Below are 20971 nucleotides of genomic sequence, written 5' to 3' on the forward strand. Positions count from 1 at the left end.
ATTGATTGTTGAAAGAACTTTGTTGCATTTTTTACACAAAGACTTTTATCTCTTTCTTTCTGTTGTTATTCTTACACAGACAGTAACTTTGTGCTGGGGAATGCACAGGTCCAGTCTCTCTACCCCATTGTGTACTGTTCTGACGGCTTCTGTGAACTCACTGGCTATGCCCGGGCGGAACTGATGCAGAAGAGCTGTGCATGTCATTTCCTGTATGGACCGGAGACCAGTGATAGGCTGATGGCACAGATCCAGGGTGCACTGGACGAAAGGCGTGAGTTCAAGACAGAGCTGGTCTTCTACAAAAAAGGAGGTAGGAGGCACTGAAATTGACAGAAAAGAAAGGAAAGCAGAGAGAGACTTCTTCATTAATCAAGTTACCAGGGCTGCATCCCAGTTCTTAAACTAACTGTCCTGCATAGAATGCAATATTTAGTGTGTCCCAAAACATAGTACACAGAAAATATCATGCTAAAGATACCTGGATAGTGCACTGCTTCAGGTGGATTTTTGAAATGTGCATGCATTTTGGGTGAATATTGCTTATAACCGCCTAAGGTGGAGTTTATGACAGTTGTCTTTTTTAGTTGTCTAAAAACTGCAAGCAGCTCAGTATATGAGTGTGGCAGGGTGATTATACACACCCGGTCCCTTATCAGGCTAATCAAGCCTCCGAGAGGGATAAAGGCCGATGACAGACGGTGGTGCAATGAGAGAGAGATAGTTTACAGACATGTTTATCATTAAAACTATTATTTATATAGTTTTAATGATAAAATTTATATAATTTCGTGATCACGTGTCTGTCTGTCTGGAGAGGGAAAGCGGTAAGGCTCTTCACCTGGGCTGTAATTACTCTAACACCTGTCTCTCATTATAGTGATGGCAGAGGGAGACCTGATAATGCTTGCCAGAGCGTCAGGGGAGGGGGTGCGACGTTATGGCTGGAGAGATGGTGCAAGGGCCGAGGGAATGATGATGCAGACCAGGGAATTCTTGTAATCAGGGGCTTCCCTGAGGGGGATTTCCCTCTGGAGCAGTCACGTGACGAGTCCCTCAAGCATGCCTTTGACCAAGTGAAAGTAATTACAGCCCAGGTGACGAGCCTTACTGCTTTCCCTTACATGCAAACAGACACAAGACCACGCACCCCCACACTCCCCCACCCATGCCACATAGGGTACATGGTAGAATGGGATTATCTTGGTTTTTGGAAATATACGGGTTCAGATATACTTTAATTGGATGGATTAAGTTACTTTATAGACACCCGGTAGCGGCGTACAAACAAATGGATTAATTTCAGATTATTTTACTCTGGATAGGAGCAGGTTGGCAGGTTTGCCCTCTTTCCCCGTTATTGTTCTGTCTTGCCCTGGAACCATCAGCAGCCACAATAAGAAGGGAAGATGATTTTCCAGTGGTGGTATCGGGAGGTGTTGTGCATACGTTTTTCCTTTATGCATATAAATATTTATAAAGATATTTTATTATTTGTCACCCCCCATTAGATTCATGCCTTGCCTCCACAGAATTATTCATTTCTTTTCTAAATTCTCAGGAGTCAATTGGTCTAAATCTGAAGCTCTGGCTTTGACAGCATACTGTCCAGTCACGGATTTTCAGCCGGGCACCTTCCAGTGGCCCAAACAGGGCATTAAGTATTTGGACATTTTATTCTCAGCAAATTTGTCTGATTTAGTTTTAGGTAATTTTGAACCCTTAATAATAGGTTAATGTTATTAAAATGAATTGTATTCCAATTCTCTTATTTCAAGCAATTTGATAGCATAGCGAAGTCCTTCATTTGGAATGGTAAGTGTCCTGGATTACATTTTAATAAGTTACATAGGCCGATTGATAAAGGTGGACTAGGCCTACCCAAGATTTAGTTTTATCATTATACATTCGGTCTCAGATATTTGTCTCATTGGTCGCTTCCACCTGAGAGAGCCCCTCCCTGATTCTGTATTGAACAGGAAGTTCTTGCCCCTATTTCGCCACTGCAAAGCCTTTCTATCAAACTACCCAGAGAAGTTACACCTTCTCGCATTTGCACTCGGTATGGACAAAAGTGTCCAGAGTGTTTAATTCAGACATTTATTTAAATGTTGCCTCGAGCATATCTTATATGTGACCACAGGGGTGTTCGCTAGTGATGGGTTGTTCGCCAGTGAGTCGGCTCTTGTAGGTGAACGTTGGGAGCCGGCTCTCATATCAGAAGAGCCAAATGTACTTGTAAAAATATTAAAAACTTAAAGGGGTCATGACATGAGAAACCAAATTTGCCTTGATCTTTTGGTATATAAGAGGTCTTTGTATCATTAAAACGTCCTGCAAGTTTAATATTTTAAGACGTCCTCCCCATTCTAAACGAATCATTTATTTAATCAAGCTCAAAATACAGCTGGTTCTGGATTCATGGTTAGAAGTGACGTGTCGGTTAGAAGTGACGTAACAGCGTTTGCATATGACCGCCTCCAGCACAAGATAACTACGCTTTAAGCGCAAGACAACTACGCTCATTTCAGTATCGCCGTCGCCTCACAAGTGTTCAGTCGATGGACAGCGAGCTCTGACAGAGACTACTTGTGCACAGGAAAATTACGATGCCACACAGATGTGCTGTTCCTGGCTGTGGTCAAACAAAACCTCTGAATAAGCTGCCGAAAGATCCAGACGCCAGGGAAAAATGGATGCAGTTTATTTTTTGCGGACGTTCCAGTCACGGCAGTGTTAACTTAAGCGTTTGTTCTGTACATTTTAAGGATGACTGTTTTGAGAACAAATCTCAATATGATGCTGGCTTTGCCAGAAAACTGTTGCTCAAAGATAAGTCCGTGCCGACTATTCTGGGAACAACGACGACGTAAACTGTAAGTAATCTATTTTAAACTTTAAACTACTTTTTAAAGCGCAATTTCATTCATTATGAATAATCACAGTGTTTTTACTTAGTTTACTTGCATATTGTTCTGGCTGGAGGCGTCAATAATTGATACATAGGCACTGACGTTAGCCAATCATAACAGTGGGCGTTAACACTGAAGTCTTAAATGGAAAACGCCCCCAAAACAGACTGTTTGAATCAGAGGATGAGAAACAGGGTGGGAAAAGGTCATAAATCACTAGATTTTAAAAGTTTTTCTTAAAAAAAAATATATTAATACTATAATTGCACCTAAGGGAACATAATAATACAATAAAAAAACCCATGTCATGACCCCTTTAAAACAATTGCAATCTTAAATGTGGCATGAGGTTAAATAAAAGAGAAGGTTGAAGCATTAAAATAACTACAGGTTTCTCTCTGGATGAAGATACTAAAACAAGGCAAACCCTTAAATTCTGTCACTGAGAAATTCATTTCTGATTGACTGAATTGATGATGAAGCAGGTTTAGCTGCAGGCAAGAAATAAAGTAATTAACAAGGAGGGAGAGAAAGAGCAATAGAGAGATATAAATAAGAGTAACCAATTGTCCTGAAAAAGAATAATGAAGTTGTTTTAAATTTTGAAAACAAATTGAACTAGGCACTCTTAAAGAGTAATTGTATGCCCTTCCCTCTCATTCGACAGCAAAACAAATACCATTTCATTCCAGAAAGCCCATTTATATGAGCAAATGCCTGTCTTGTTCTTTAACCCGTGTCTGAAGCAGCTCAGAACAGATTAAGTTAACATCATAATTCAACAGCTGCCATCCTCGTCTCTCCCACAGCGGTATCCCTGAAAATAACACGATTTGCCTTTAAACCAGCCTGGGATAAACAGCGGCTTGTAGATGACAGTTGTGTTCTTGTCTGATTCGTTCCATACTGAACAAGATACACAGAAAGAGCACAGCATGCCATATAGTTCATGTCATCTGTATATTCACCCACCCATGGTCAAGAGAACACGTTTATATCCATGTAAACAGACACCGTGCGGAGCGTTGTGAACTTACGGTGTAGACATCTCTTTCAATCCCTATCAAACATTTGGGGAGAATTTGCCAGACGTTTGGGGCAAATTGTTCTCCAAAACACAGCAGTGTTAACAGTCGATTTCTCACCTGATTCAGTTCAATTTAGCATGTGTGCAATACGCATAAGAGGACATTTGCCCCCTGATGCCTGAATTCAGAGAGCACTGTTGGAGAAACATTGTTTCCGACTCATTCGTTTGGCCATCTTGTAAGAGATTCTCAGAAGTTGTTTGTTGGTTGATTTGTATTTTAGGCATGGCAAAAAGCAAGGGATTTAATAAGAGTAGGCATAATGTGCGTTCTTTCCTATATGTAACGTCTGACTGTTAATTGTCCGAACACCCCATTGCATCAGTCCAACCCTCTTGTCACTTTGTCACAGAGTGAAAGAACTTCTAAACCTTGTGGTGCTTGCAGAACACACACACACACCCCATGTGGCTTCCAGGTTCAGGATGATGTTTCACAGAATTCAAAGGTCGTTCAAAAATTGCAGTGCTGCAGTAAATTCCCTCTGTTGCTTCGAGCCACAGTCAATTCTCTGTGTTTGTAAGATGAAGAGCTCAACAGGCTGTCAAATGCAAACACTTCACACTTGGCATGCCAATTATCATTTGGACATAACCAAATAAGACATATAATAAAATATACTAAATAAAGAATATTACATGAAGGCAATGATGTAATGCAGAGCAATCATTTTGCAATGCTGAAATAACCAGATAACTAAGTTGGCTTATCAAGTTTAGCATTATAGGAATAGTTCACCCAAAAATACACACCCTCATGTTGTTCCAAACACTTTATTTTCTACATGGAACACAAAAGAAGATCCAAGTCAGAATGTCGTGTTCCGTGCTGCCATTGCCATTGCCATGCATCACAAAGTGGCAAAACTCATGAATATTAATTAGGTTATGTGCCGATAATGTCAAATAATCTTTTAATGTTTTGAGATTCAATTTATCAATTTAAGAAAATACTAATTTAAGAGAATATAATTATATTTCACATAATTAATATTAATTACCAGTACTCATAAAAATGCTCCAATACCAAAAAACGATACCATCTGACGTACGGATGTGCTTATGTAAAAATTCAGCGCACAAATTAAAATCACATTGTCCTTGTGAGATTATTTTACCGCAAAAGCTGCAATATAATTATATAAATATATAGTTTGCCAATGTGAGCACTTGTGATTGTGTGGAGACAGTGTTGTGCTGATGCCAGCTGCACTTTGGCTCATACAGGGATAAAACCGTCATACTGTAACGCTGGGAAGAAGTCAAGAGAGCTGATCTAGGTGCAGCTAAGGATTTTTAATGAAAATAAACAAACACAAATAACTGGTAGACACAGGAACAAATAAAACATCCATGATGGGAAACAAGAACATAAACAGAAGCAAACATATACGAAGGCCACTGGTTAAACACGGGAGGTCAAACACATACAGGTACAATCAACAACTGACAACGAATGATCAAACAACAGGGCTTAAATACACAAAGGATAATGACTAAATGAAACACAGTTGAGGACATTGAAGGACAGCTGGCAGAGATGAGAGCAGGGAATTATGGGAAGTGTAGTCTGGGGACAGATGACAGGGGAGAAACACAGGCCAGACAACAGTGAATCGTGACACGTACGCATTGAGTGCAGAACAGAGCACAAATTCATTTTGAAGCGCAAGGCACTTACAGACTACATAATTATTTAATTATTTAAATAGCAGCCATTTATGGTTTAATAATCACTTTGAGTCACGTAGTGTTCGGCTTTTCCGGAGTGGGAAGCTGGCGTCTTATGTGAGAGCTCAGAAACACTTCAAAATCAAAGCTCTGCCAAAAAAAATATTATGACAGAAATTTAATATTCACTGTTATACTACTACTACTTCTACTTATAATAATAATAATAATAATAATAATACTAAATCAATGATATATTTAAGCAATATCTTAAATCTGTGATGTCTTTTAGATTGTGCTGTGAGCTTCTGAATAAAAGCAATTTATTTAATAAAATAATACAATATCATGTTGAAAATGAACTGTAATACTTTAATTTGATTGTTTGAAGTTTTAAAGAATGACTTGGTTTAAACACCATTTTAATGATACAATTGAAATAAACTGTTGAAATGCAGTTCAGAAAAAAAACAAACAAACCCAAAAAATCTAAACAGGTATCCGACTCGGTATCAGCGAGACCCAAAAAATAAATAAATAAGTATCGGTACTCGTACTCGGTCTCAAAAAAATGCTATCGGGACATCCCTAATTAATATGATAACTCAATCTGTACATCTGTCATTGTCAGTATTTGGATTTTGAAGTCAGTGGATAAATACTGTACATGGATCAAAACATTTTAGCCAGAACGAATGCCTGGTGTCATGGTAAAGTTTACAAGGAGTTCTAATCCGCACCTGTAAAAGCATAAGAGTGCATCTGTACGTACCTGTATATTATGAGTGGGTCACATCTTTTTGCATTTTGCTTTGCAGTTTACTGTAACTGGAAAGGAGTGCGATCTGTGGCATGAGTAGAGCGCACGTCTGGATGCGCGAGAGAACATCGCCGTCCATTGTCACTCAACTCCACTCAAAACAGCTACAACGCTCACTCATTATAACATTAACAAAATTACAAGCTTCTGCACTGGATCACTCATCATAACACACGCAAATGAATGGAAACTCCTGCTCAAGAACTGGAGATGCTTCTTCTGCATTAGGGCCATACCTCCCGAATGCTATTTCAAATAGTGGTGAGGACAAAATTGGCAAAGGCAAAAATGTGTAGAGACATGTCCCATCCATCCCACCCACAAATGATGCCTATGTTTTGAACTATTTAACTGTTTTTTTTTAAAGTGAAATGTCTCATAATTTAATGACTTAATTATACATAATTACATTTAGCAAAGAAGCATTATTACATGCGCTCACAACTTATTACATTATGTGCAGTTACTAGAGTGTTTTATTTAATAGCTATAGACACATTTGTCAAGGTTTATGTTTAATCGCAAATTATGGGCAATGGGCAGTTTAAATGCAAAACACCAACAAATAATGCACAAACCTGCTTTTAAGTACAATGACAGTTAATTTACTGTATTAAATGAGCTCTTCTCGTTAAAGAACCAAGCCTGACCCTTGAAGCCAATAAACAACATAACTTTGTGTCCATTGTGCAGCCAATTTAGTAGCTAGCTAATCATTAAATGTTGATTTTAGCGGTTCTCCTCATGGTGCACAATTACATTTATTGTATTTAACCATTGCCAGCAAATGTATTATTATTATTCATAGGTTGGTGAGTCATTGTTTTAGGGCTTATTATGTGGTTTGTTTAAACGTATTTCTCAGTATATTATATGACCTGTGGTCTCAGACCGCTGGTTCAATAAAAATGTATTCTATTTTTTATTGAAGGTAGATTTATTTTACTTCTCTTGACTCAAGCTGTGCCTAATGAAAGGGCTTGGTGATTCACACACACACACACACTCACAGCAGTGTGTATCATTAGGGACTCCAACCAAGCATATTATACCTCTTTCTTTATGTTTCGCTCAGTCTCGGTTTAATGAGGCATGATACACAATGTTGAGCAGCTGCAGAATCTGCAGACGACATGCATGTGTGCATACAAACACACACACAGACATCCATAGACACACAACAGTGAATTATATGCTCAGCAGGCAAAACATAACCTGCTAACCTGTCAACAGAACAATTACACAATATATTGAAAGAAATGTCATGAACGTTTCTATGAGCACTATAGGAGACCCATGTAATCCAAAAAATCAATAGAAAGTTGGATAGATGGAGAATTACATTTCTGGGAAAACCAAAGAGTAGAAAAGGACAAGAGATTCACATTCAATAAAGAGATGGTTTTGCGTTTGTGTCACATGCAAACACTGTAACACCACGTCATGGTTACTGATATAACCTCTGTTCCCTGATGGAGGGAACAAGACGTTGTGTCGATGAGTTGACACTAGGGGTCACACTTGGGAGCCCAGACATGTCTGATCATTTGAGAAAAGGCCAATGAGAATTAGCATGTGGGATTTGCATGCCACTACCCCGGACATATGGTTATAAAAGGAGTGCTGTTTGCTAACACACTCAGGTTTCGCACTGTGGAGCCGATCCAAAGACCCGGCCATTTCAGAGGTTGGTTCAGTGTTGTGGCTAGAGGGACACAACATCTCGTTCCCTGCATCAGGAAACAGAGGTTACATGAGTAACATGACGTTTGCTATCTGTCACTCACTTGACATTGTGTCAATGAGTTGACACTAGGTGTCCCAATGGAAAACTCCACAAGAGCTGAACTAGGTTATGCAGACTGGAGGTGCAAGACGGTCAGAACTCTGTGTGCCTCGTAGCCAGCACAGCAAGCCATCGCGTAACTACCCCCAACACACTGGCAGGCATGAAGCAGTCCCCTACACCTCGGGGAGCTGTAGTTTAAGGACTGGCTGGCCCAGCCATAGCCTTGTCTCTATTGTTCTCCCCAAAAAAAGGAACAAAATAGTTCAGCTGGGGGCCATATAAGGTCCACGTTGGGGGGTGTCCCGCCAAAGAGGAGGACACCGCAGAGACCACACCTGACCCCGAGGGGGCTTCTAAGTGGAAAACAACACATGGTCTTACCGGGTCAGAGCGGAAGCATGTCGGAGCGGAAGCATTTCGTGCGTAACAGCACCGGGGTAGGTCCTACCCAAGGAGGGGAGGAGTTATTTCAAACAGGGTGACCAAGAACAGAGGGCTCTCTGCCCAAGGAAGACACAGTTTACCAGCAGGGAAACCATTTTGCGGAATATTCATCACACAAGGTTACCTAAGGAGACAACCTTGGAGCACTTACCTCAGTACGGGGGCCTACGTGACGCACGTACTGGGGTGGCGGCGAGACTCTCTGAAGAGTGGGCTGAGGAAGAAGAATGTCCACACTTTTTTGCGAAAGCAACTGGGAAAAGGGCGCACGTCTTCACCTTAAGGGAGGGGAAAGGCGCTTTGCGGAAGCGGTACACCTGGCCAGTTGACCCGAACTTACCTGTTTGTGTCACCTGATGGTTGATACTGGCTCAACCCTGAGGTTATAGAACCTCATAAAGGTGTTAGGTGTTGCCCAGCCCACAGTTCTATAGATGTCTGCTAGAGAGGCGCTGTGGAACAACGTTGATGCCGGACACTCGCTAAGACGCGTTTCTGCATCAGCATCTTGGATGGGAGTCTCTGAAAAGCCTGATTCAGACTCACAGGTCCAAGATTGGCTGCAACCCACTGCCTTTTTTGGGTACGATGAAGTAGGGGCTGAAAGACCCCTTCTTCACCTCAGTTGGAGGGACAGGCTCTATCACATCCTTGAGGGAGGTGATCTCCGCACACAGAGCAACGGCGTTCTCGCCTCTCACCATAGCGAACTGAATCACGTAGCCAATTCGGACAGCCCTGATCTGCCATCACGTGGGGTTGGGGATTGCAAGCCATGCCCCCAAGCCCCACGCGAGGGGGAACAATCGTGTCGGATATACCAGTGGGCAGAGCCTTGTGACGGAGTGGAGCCTGAGGTGCCACTTGAGTCTAGAGACATCAAAGCATTATCTGGCTCCTTGTGACCGCTCACGGAACAGCCTGGGATGGGGTGGAAGATTTTCATCCTCATAGCCCGTGGAGACCATCACATTCTGTATTTTCAATTTTACTCAAGGTTTAAATACTGGTAATTACTCATGGGACTTCAAGACAGGACTGTGAACAGAGACAACCTTTACTGACAGCCAGATCTGATTTAGACTGAGAGAAAAAATAGACAGAAAATAACTTACTTACCAGGCCATTAATGAATCTATACAGCATTTTAAACATATATAGCCTAGTCTAAATGTGTGGTTCAATAAATAGGTATCCATAAATGTGTGTTTATATGAATGTTAACCCTGATGGCAGAAATTGTGTTGTGACAGGAACTCAGTTCTGGTGTCTTCTGGATATCGTGCCCATTAAGAATGAGAAAGGAGAGGTGGTGCTCTTTCTAGTGTCACACAAGGACATCACAGACAACAAGAAAGTGCAAGATGAAGAACAGAGCCCAGAACGAGGTGAGTGTTGATAACTATTGTACATGAGCTGATTTAACCAAGTAGGATACAGCCAAATTCTTTGTTTTTATCAAACAACCAAAGCAATCTGTATCACTACCCCTTAAATCAGAGTGATAGGTTGAATGTTGCTCATTGCCTCCACCCTATCCCTAAAATCTGATTGGTTGATAGCAATGTTGTTCCAGGTCCAAATATGATGTGGATAATTAGTAGGAACATGTCCTACTGTACTTAGAAACTAACAAAAGGACATGCAGAGCTCTACAACTGGTGCTAGCAACCCAAAGGCCATGAGTTCAATTCCCAGGGAACACACATATTAAAACTACACATAATGGGTGCTCTAAAGAACCCAGAAACCAAATGCAATGATGTGAAGAACCTATAAGGTAACATCAAGAACATTTTTGTTCTTCAAAGTACCATATAGCCACCTCAAGAACCCTGTTCACCATGTTGGTCCAGTTTCTCAGAAACCTTGAGTGATGCAGGTAACCTTTCAAAATATATAACAATGAAAACAATTAAGTAAAGAGAAAAAACAAAAAAGAGAGGCATAATGACAAAAGACACAATTCTGTACAGTACAATTAAAGAGACAAAGTGCTCAATAACAAAGAGAATGGTTTGGCAAATTATCCTTTTTATACAGACAGCAACTCTAACAGCTTTGTACGCCATACTCTACAAATCTTATTTCGAGATTATTATACCTATTTTCTCTTTAATACACTGCTATTCACACACACAAACATACACACACTTGCTTGCTTGTCAATTGTGTCCGATGATGATGCTTGCTTCAAAGGAGTAGGAAGGAGTTGGGTAAAGTTGTCAGCTAGGTTGACGCTGGTGCCATTTCATGTGGCTGTGGAGGCCAATCCTAGAGCCACACACTCTATTGCAAATGGGGCAGGAGAACCCTGATGCTGAAGCAATGCCTGCCTCCTTCTGGTGATGTTGATCATGCTTTTCATTCCGCAACTGCTGAATGTTGTGGTGCAGTTCTTCAATCCCTTTGGCACAGGAGGCATGCCAGGCTGGCCTGTCACAAACTAGGGTCTCAACATGAGTGGGGTCAATACCACAGCATTTTAGAATGTTTTTATTAAAGTTCTTAAAGCACCTCTTCTGCCTACCAGCAGCACACTTTACTGCAGGGATTTGACCATAGAGGATTTGCCATGGTGCTCTGGCATGCGGATTACATGCCCAAGCCAATGAAGATGATGCTTGGTCAGCATTGTTTCCACACAGAGGGAGTTAATTTTAGCAAGGATCTCTGTGTGGTTCGTCCGATCCTCCCAAGAGACATCAAGTAATTATTGGAGACATCGCACATGGAAGCCCTCCAAGAGTGTAATTTATTGTCTGTACAGTATCCATGTCTCTTTTTTAGACCACTTTTTCTAGGTCCTTCCCCGCCAGGGGTGAGCAGTGTGGAAGCTGCTCTGTCATAATGGAAGCTACTGAAGAGACATGCTGCTCCATCCCGCATCTCAGTGGCCATGACTCAACTATTGCCTGCGTGCATGGTTTGGCTAGGCACTCCCAGCCACATCCTTATCCTGTACCACCACCATTCCATGTCGTCACAGGTCGGGAGGGGGTTACTGTGGTTTGCCACAAGGAGGCATAGTAGGTGTCTTGGTGATGGAGAGGCTATATACTGACCAAGGAAGACTTACACACTCTGCTTCTTGAATCCCAGCTGAGGTGGCCAGCCGCAGGACCTAAGGGAGAGGAATTGCAAGCATCCCTACATGCAATAGCTCATTAACAGCAAGTTGCACTAGATGCGTCACGTCACCTGGTAGGCAGGAGCCTACTAAATCACTCACACACACTTTGAACTCCTGGGCTCATCAGTATCATATAGCAACCTCATCCTATACTCTATTTCTCATTTTCTCTTTTTCTTGGCTACTGAGTAATTTTTTTGGATGCTTAATACAGGCCACCATCTCATGTAGTGATTGCTGTTTCAGAAAAGCAGACACCTCTCCTCCCCAGAGAGAGAGGGAAGGGTAGACTGATAAAGACAGAGATGAAAAGACACACGCAGGAAACAGGGAGGGTGAGAAAGAAAACTTGGCATAGAGATGTAAAGCTCCTTTTGCAAGTGGCCTGAGCTGCAGCCAAAGCACCATTACTGCTATTGCATTTGGCTGTGAGCATTGTACCAGCACTAGAGATTATACTTATGTTCAATGATAACTCATTAAGAGTGTACAAGTGGAATCAATTTAAAAAGAATTCAGTTATATTCTTAATCACAATGACTAAGCCAAATGTTCTTTACAAAAATAACTAAATGAGGGTTTGGGGTATGTGTTGTAAAAAACTTTTTTTAAGATAGTTACAACAATTTGTTTGATGTCTCTCACCAAATTAGTCATGAAAAGTAAAGCATCTAATATTAATAACTAATTAGCGTATTAACTAATAACTAATAACTTTTAACTAATAACACAAATTATTGTATTGTTCTTGTACATACTAAATACATCATTAAAACTTCACAGTGTATGTTGGAAAAAGTATTTTAACTCCTTGGCTGATGACATCAACAAAAGCTAAAAGATAAAAAAACTAAAGATAAATAATCTAGTACTGTAGGTACTCTCCCTAGAAGTGTCCGTCCAGCCAAGATGACTCAAAGGGCACACCACAGAATGCTCAATGAGGTAGAAAGAACCCTAATGTGACAGCTAAAGTTTGAAGGAATTATGGGAGCTGGTTAACAACTCTGTTCATGAGTCTACTATATGGAAAATATTAAACCGGTATGGTGTCCATGGCAGGACACCATGAAGGAAGACACTGCTTTCCAAAAACATTTTTAAAAACCCCAAAGGGTTCACCTACTTATTCTTGCCACTGTATGCGGATGCCTAGCGATGTGGATGCAGCATCATGCAAAAGCAATAGTTTTGGTTGGTCTATACCATTATAGAAATTTGCCATCTGTCATCATTCATTTACTTCATGAGCACAAGTTATTCTCTTGGTCATGTGATCTCCACATGGCAGCCCCCATGAGGTAGCCCAGTTCAATGTAAAATTAAACCAGTTTTATTAGGGTCCTGAAATGTCAAGAGTCTTTATCTCAGGTGACTGAACATATTCTTCACATGCATTATTCATTAGGCGTAAAAACATTTTAAGGAGGAAAACATTTCTGATTTCATCTTTAAGTGTTAAGGGTTGAAGTTTTTGCTTATTTTTGGGTCTTGGGTACATTAAAGCTACTTTTTGATCATGTGCAGTATTGTGTTTTTATGGTTGGAAGTAGTTGGAACCAGATAATGTTTCTTTGTGCTGAGTCAAACAACTGTGCATTTATATAAGCTAAAAATTAAATATGGCCATTCTCTGCTCAGATGAGGAGACGGGTTTGGAGGTGCATAAGGTCACACGGCCTCCGAGCTTCAATGCCAACCGGCGGCGCAGTAGAGCTGTGTTATACCAACTGTCTGGACATCTGCAGAAACAAGACAAGAGCAAACTCAAGATCAACAATGTAAGAGACACAAATGACATGATCTTACACTAAACGTCTGTTTGTTCCCACTTTACACCTCCAGGGTTAAATACTGGACCAGTGCTTGGTCACAGGGCCAAGTATAGAGCATTGATTAATATCAGACTCTTCAACGTTTGTTTACACCATTTGCTTAGAACATGAGAATGGTTATAGTATGTTTGTACAAGGATTTTTGCAGAAGTATAAAAGTGACCTTGTAAAGCTACATAGTATTCTGTATACAGCAATGGGAAAAACTTGTCACAGAGGCATTTCAGGCCTCTGTGCTGCTTTTTCGGTCAAGGATCGCCAGGAGTAGAGAAGACCCAAATACAAGATGGCGATTAAGGGCCTTTTTTAACAAAATTACAGAAAACAAACAAAAACTTCCCCATAGGGGAAAACTCAACAGTCCAGGGCAGGTGAAGAGAAGACTGGCTGGGCTGGAGACACAGGTCTGAGACAAACAGGAACCGACTAACAGCCACCTGACAGAAACATTCACAGGAACATCCACAATGAACTGGCACAGGATAGAAAACACAATGAGTTATATAGGGAAGAAAACAGGGAGATAACAAGGAATAAGAGGTGGGAACAAACAACTAATAATCAGACAAGAATGCACAAGGGAATGAGAAAATACAAACCCAAGTGCATTCACACAGCCCGAGACAAAACACAAGTGCCTGGACTCAGCCACAGAGGAAATAAACCAAACCAACCGAAGTGGCTGAATCCAGACACAAGACATAAAGCAGACATGGAAACACGTGCATGTCAGGGCTCTGCCACAATGGGATAAAACCCAAAACTAAGTGCAGAACCCTGACATTTTCTCCTCAAAGGAATTGATTAGTTCTTTAATTCATTCGTGACTGAGTGGCATGCACTATACTGTTTATGGAAGTCTTAATTAAGGCCTGTGAAAAAATTCAATTAAACATTTATGAACTTTCTTTTAGAACATGTTTGGTGAGAAACCACCCATCCCAGAGTACAAAGTGGCAGCCATTCAGAAGAGCCGATTCATTCTCCTCCATTATGGGACCTTCAAAGCTGGCTGGGATTGGCTGATACTGTTAGCCACCTTTTATGTAGCAGTTACTGTGCCCTACAATGTCTGTTTCACTGTCGTCGGTGGGCGAGATGAGATGCTGATACCTAGAAATCCACCGAGTGTGAGCGACATCCTGGTGGAAATCCTATTTATGTTAGGTAAGAATCATCCTGCACAATTTACACTAAGTGTAGTGGCATCATCAACAACAGCTAAGCCTGGCATTGTTTAATCAATGTAGTGTGAGCATGCAAGGAAGTGCCATCTCAGTAATGGTACCCTGGTGATTTTAAATGTCTCCTGATCTTGCAGTCATCCATGTGTTGAAGTCCCAAAGCCTGTTGCTGTCAGACATCCTCAGAATCGACATGCATCACGCCATTCTGTTATTGCAATCTTTATCTTATTGGTAAAAATCGTGCAAGTGAATCTGAATGGATTTTTGAAGGACAGTTCACCAAATGCCAATGTTAATTATATTTCGTATAGTTCAGAAGTCATTTTGACGACCCATGGTCAAAATTAATAAAAAGGAAGATTCTTATCTGTAGATTTTTTTCAAGATAAAGGATTTACTCCTATTCAAGTCCATTAGACAAAATTACTAGATTAACAAACATTACCTGTATATTAGAAATCCAATAGAGTTTGCAGTGTGTGGAAAACACCTAGTTTATTACTGTCATGCAGTGTTCCTCACTAAGCATTGCTTAAGAGCAATTAGTGTTTAATAAATGTATTTGAACCTGCTCATTAATCAGTTTGTGTCCTTACTACATGTCCCTGCACACAAAGTTGCTTTCAGCCGGGTTGCCTTCCTGAGAATCAGTGCAAAACTGCCCAAATCTATTCACAAATCTGTGTCTTATCATGCAATTGCAACTTCCATTAAAAAGCATCATCGTCACTAGTACGATTCACTATGTTATAACTATTAGTCAACAAGGCAATAATCTTTAACTTCTGTTTTCTCGAATTAATTGGTCACGTTGATTTCATATCTTTGTGGCAGACATTGTGCTAAACTTTCGCACCACATTCGTGAGCACATCAGGCCAGGTGGTATATGATGCGCGATCTATCTGCGTGCACTACGTCACCACCTGGCTCTTTGTGGACCTGATTGCTGCACTACCTTTCGACTTGTTGTACGCCTTCAATGTTAGTGTGGTGAGTATGTTTTTTTGTTTGGTACGCCATGAGTTATAAAAGCTATAACTAGCTAACTTGTATACCTATATGTGTGTGTTTCAATAGTTTTAATGTGCCAAACATAGAGTCTTGTGGGACATTACCTTTCATGCCATGCTGGGCATGCAATCTTAAACAGTTATCTAGTCTGAGATTTGCATTCATTCTCTGTGTGTTTAGTACTTTGGGGTTCATCTGCTGAAGACGGTTCGATTGCTAAGGCTTCTGCGCTTGCTGCAAAAGCTGGAACGCTACTCCCAATACAGTGCAGTGGTACTCACCTTGCTCATGTCTATGTTCGCCTTGCTGGCACACTGGATGGCCTGCGTCTGGTACATCATCGGTCGCAGCGAGATTGAGAACAATAGCCCTGGTTCCTGGGACATTGGTGAGTACCAATTCTACAAACAGTCTACATAGCTGCTAGATCAGCTTCAGCTTAATTTTAATCATAGAAAGTCTTTTACCCCCCAAATTGTCTACATTTCAAATCTCTCTAATAGAAACATTTCATATAACAATCTAAATGTCAAGATAAACGGATACAATATGTTTTGTTTTTCATCTGATTATTAGATAATCATATTAGCATAAGTTACAGTTCCAGTTCAGCATCTAGGCTTGTTGTTTTAACCTAAATGGGACAGAAACCATCTTATTTATACATTTTCTCATTTAAACAAGTTCCACAGTGAGACTGTTTACATGCACACCAATATGCTAATAACTCCCAAAAATAAAAGCACATGAGATTTTAAATAATCTAGTTATTCCGCCAGTCTGTAAAGAGGCATTGAGTACATTGGATAAGCCGGTAAGAACACCGGTAAAGGCGTTCACATGCAAAATCGAACTTTCTCCGTTGGTTTATTCGTAAGCATTTTGTGACATTACACCGAAAGGAAAGCGTTTACATGACCACACACATTGTCGGCTTATTAGGCATGATCGGTGTAAGAAAATGCATGTAAACACGCTTACTGTCTCATACATCTACATTATTTTAGATGTGTCTGTGCCCAATATGCTCAATACAACATAAATGTACAACAACCTCAACATTTTCCTTAGAAACAGACATCCTATTATATTTCTCTTGTATGTGTGCCTTTTAAAACCTATCAAATGTGAAAATTGACTTTTTAAATCAGGCAGACACATGAACATGAATAAGCCAGACATAATGTGTTTTACCAGAGGAACAGAACAATCTCTATGCTCTGTGAATGGCACACCTCGAAAAAACTGATGAGGCAGTCTCTGATTTAAGACATTGGTTTTACACCATGTGAGATAAAGTTCATCTGGAGTGAAGTCAGAGTTACGTCTGAACAGACAGCTGAACATGTCTCTTAAGCTCCCACATGCTGTCTTTAATGGGAAAGAGAAAAACAGACTTCAGAGGGCATGAGTGTCCCTGATTTACTAAAGGTTCTTTTTTGGCCTAAGATAGATTAGGGAAAATAAGACTAAGTAAAATTGCTGCTCAGTGTATACATTGAATTGATTCATTCTAAATGAGCCTAAATCCAGTTTTTAGATAGCACACAATTTGTTACACAAGCACCCTTTATTTGGCATATTAATAAATCAGGGCTTTTGCTGTTTTTCTCATTTTCCTCAGTCCAACACAACATGTCATATATGAAAGATTATGCTTGGCCAGCATCATTAACCTGGGGCACTTCTCTTCGGCCACATGCAGGGATGCTACACAGATATCCAGCTTTTGATGATGTGCCAACAAGAGACCCCCAATTCCCTCTAGCCCAGTTGTACATTGCCCAGTCATTAAATATTAAGCACATGAGGCTGTCTTGACACGTCTAGTTTTGCTAGTGTGAAACTGTAAGTAGTAGCATTCTGCACATGATGCAAGACAAGACACAACAAGTCATTATAATTTGACCAGCGCTATTCACAATACTGTAGTTTCAACGCAGATATACAAAAAATCATGTTATCCATTAAAGTCCACATAACATGCTTCAAATCTTTTAACACTTTAATCAAATGTAGTTAAATACTGTAGTCAAATGGAGGATGTGGAATGTTGTAAATTTACCAGATTTACAAGGAATTGTTTAAAATCGGCTGATTACCATTTTCACACGGGGTCCTTTCGGCTATAACTATCTGCTTTTGCACAAACCCAAGGCAAGATTATTGATAGCTGTGGAATGAAATATTAAAGAGGTTTTGAGTATGTGTGTGTGTGTGTTGACACAATATAGATGGGAATAGGGAAATACATGGATGTAAATGAACAGCAGTTCTAATATTTGCTCCTGCATGAAGAACTCTGGTTGCTCTGTCCTTCTCTCTTTTCGACCTGTATCTCTCACTTCACTGTCCTCACCTCTCTCAGCAGAACATTGCTCTTTTTTTAATGGCTTGCTGCCTTGCAGACCTTTAGAGACTAGAGAGTTGAGTTGGCTTCGTTAGCCCAACCTAAAAAAGCTCAATTCCACTCCTGTGGATTATCATTATCAACTGTTCAAAACTCTTTTCTCGTTCTCAGAAGTGGATTTAACACTGTTACAACGAATATGCCTTTAACTTCTTTCTCGTTACATTATAACTTCATTCTAACTGTCACTCTTTTCACAATCATGACATCACTATGTTTGGTTTTTTACTCATTTGAAAATAAGGTTGTGAGATTGTAAACAATGAATTAACAAATGTTAATTTTGCCTTAATCTTCAGTATTACTTTTCTCTTGCACTAATTATTTTGCCTTTTTTCACTTCCTGTATTTCTCTGAGGCCTCTGTTCAAATAACCTTTATTTAACCCCTCACCCCCAGCTAAGACTATCCTCAAGATATCCATCACCTACCCCTTGAGCTTTCTCTCTACCTGAAGCACCATCTTTACCTCCTTCACCTATATAGTCACTCATGATGTTTCCATGGGCTATACATTGGCTCATAGATGACAAATGTGTCCCCAATACCCATATCAACAATATTGCATGGGCTTCAATGTTGCGTGCGTTTGAAATTCAGAATTAGCTTTCACTTATCTTTTGAATTACACCACCACAAGTGTCTCTTGTGTAATTTACAACACAATGTATCTTCTGAGGTTGAGACAATCATCTCTTCAGAATTCATCTTTCTAGTCTGCTGCATCAGAGCCATTATCGGTGTAAATCTTCAGCAATGCTATTTGCAACTATATTTACATGTACGCCATGCATATTAGAAGGAGTTAGCATGTCAAAAGCTGGTTGATGGCTGTTATTCACTAATAATTCCCGACTCGATCAGTAAGTGTCGGTGTACTCTACAATGTAATTATTCAAATCCCATTTATTTTCTTCTGCTGTTGAAAGTTTTGAAGCCTCTGAATGTAAAGTCACAACTACTCGCCTGCAGATGAATGGCAGGTGCTAACACTGTCAGCTATCATCTGAGATTTAATCATGGCTGGGGCAATTTTAACACCACTTGTGAAAAACTGCATGACTGAATTGAAAGGTTGAATCTTAAAATAGGTAATTAACATTATTTCATTAAAGTCGGGTACAATGGGGCTAAAGGCCCCATGGGGTGAAATTTGATTTGATGTTCTCCCAAAACACTAAACAGCAACATAAACTACCCCAGTACATTCCTAAACACCTGATTGTCACTATGCAAAATATTCCTGATCCAAGAGATCTTTGCATGTGGTGTCTAAAGGTTTATTTTGAGGCAATTTTATCCCATTTTTAATATTTTTTTAAATGTAAATTAATGTAGCTAATGTACATTTTAATTAACACATATAGTTTGAGACAAAATACTTTTTTGTCATTTTCAAATCAACATTTTTTAAAAACTGTCCAATAAGTGAAAGGACAGTATTTGGGGTAAAAGCCCCCCTGTTGCAGGGGCTTAAGTAGGGGGAATAGATTTGTTCTGAAAAATGTTCAAAGTGTCTCACACTGACTGATCCAATCACACAGTTCATTTGAGAAAGCATTATCTGAATTTGTTACTCAAAAGTATTTGCAACAGTTGACCATTTTTGCACTATATCTATCTCCCCTATATCTACACAATATCAGTAAAACCCACCAAGGGACATTTACTCAAAGTGTGGGGGTAAAAGGTCCAAAGGCCCTTGACCACCTTTTTAAAAACATAATTTTAATCAAAACAACCTTCGTTATTTTATTTGAGTTTTTACACAAATGATGTTGCTCTATCAATATTCAATAAAAATACATATTTAATTTTCGCTCTTGATCAGAAAGAAGTTAATTTTCCTTAAGCTGTGCCCATCGTGACCTATCGAGTTGAAAACAGGTCTCAGCTAATATATATTTCAATTAAAGTGATTTAACCCATTTCAAATCATTATATTTGTATTGTCTTTAATATGTGGTGTGTACTACCCCATATAGTATAATATATATTGTCCCATTTGGACTTGCTTTAAACACAGACAACTCAAATAATTAATAATTAATACAGTGTTAATAGCATAAAGTATTTTAAATATATATTGAAGCAATGCTATTATTATTTTAAGGGTCTTAAATATCAAATATAAATAGTCTTTCTTTGTATGTGTAATGGTACTATATTATATATTTAATAAGCCAAAAGATGACAAGTAGATTTGTAATAGCGTTTGGAGTTATGAGGGGAAAATATAATAATGTTCATCCTGTGACCTTCTATAATGTCAGTAACTGCCAAATATTAAAGTTTAGAGACGTAAGATATTTTTGTGATCTTCGTTCTTCAGATACTGGTCTTGTAACTGTTCCCTCAACCCGTTTGAGATTAATGGGAGATAGGGCTTTTTCTTCATTAGCTCCAAAACTTTGGAACTCTCTACCGATTGAGATCAGGCAAGCCAAATCTTTTGGAATCTTTAAATCTCAGCTTAAAACTCGTTTTTTTAGGTTAGCTTTTAATTGATTTATTGTCTTTTATGCTTGTTGTTTTTTATGTTTATTTTACTGTGTATTATGTCTATTTTGTGTGTTGTATCTTTGCTATTTTAATTGTTTTTGTACAGCGCTTTGAGATGTACATTTAAAGGTGCTATAGAAAATAAAGGTTATTATTATTATTATTATT

General features: G+C 39.6%; 1 protein-coding gene across 1 annotated transcript in view; it reads left to right on the forward strand.

Moving 5' to 3' along the window:
* Positions 1 to 20971, forward strand: part of LOC127654656 (potassium voltage-gated channel subfamily H member 3-like) — a 147905-nt gene that overhangs the window by 85566 nt on the left and 41368 nt on the right. The window contains 6 exon segments of the mRNA XM_052141908.1: positions 80 to 313; positions 9977 to 10111; positions 13498 to 13637; positions 14606 to 14858; positions 15713 to 15870; positions 16072 to 16279. Of these exon segments, the coding sequence (XP_051997868.1) occupies positions 80 to 313; positions 9977 to 10111; positions 13498 to 13637; positions 14606 to 14858; positions 15713 to 15870; positions 16072 to 16279 (1128 nt within the window).

The sequence above is a fragment of the Xyrauchen texanus genome, chromosome 14 (assembly GCF_025860055.1).
Source record: "Xyrauchen texanus isolate HMW12.3.18 chromosome 14, RBS_HiC_50CHRs, whole genome shotgun sequence".
In the NCBI taxonomy this organism is placed as follows: Eukaryota; Metazoa; Chordata; class Actinopteri; order Cypriniformes; family Catostomidae; genus Xyrauchen; species Xyrauchen texanus.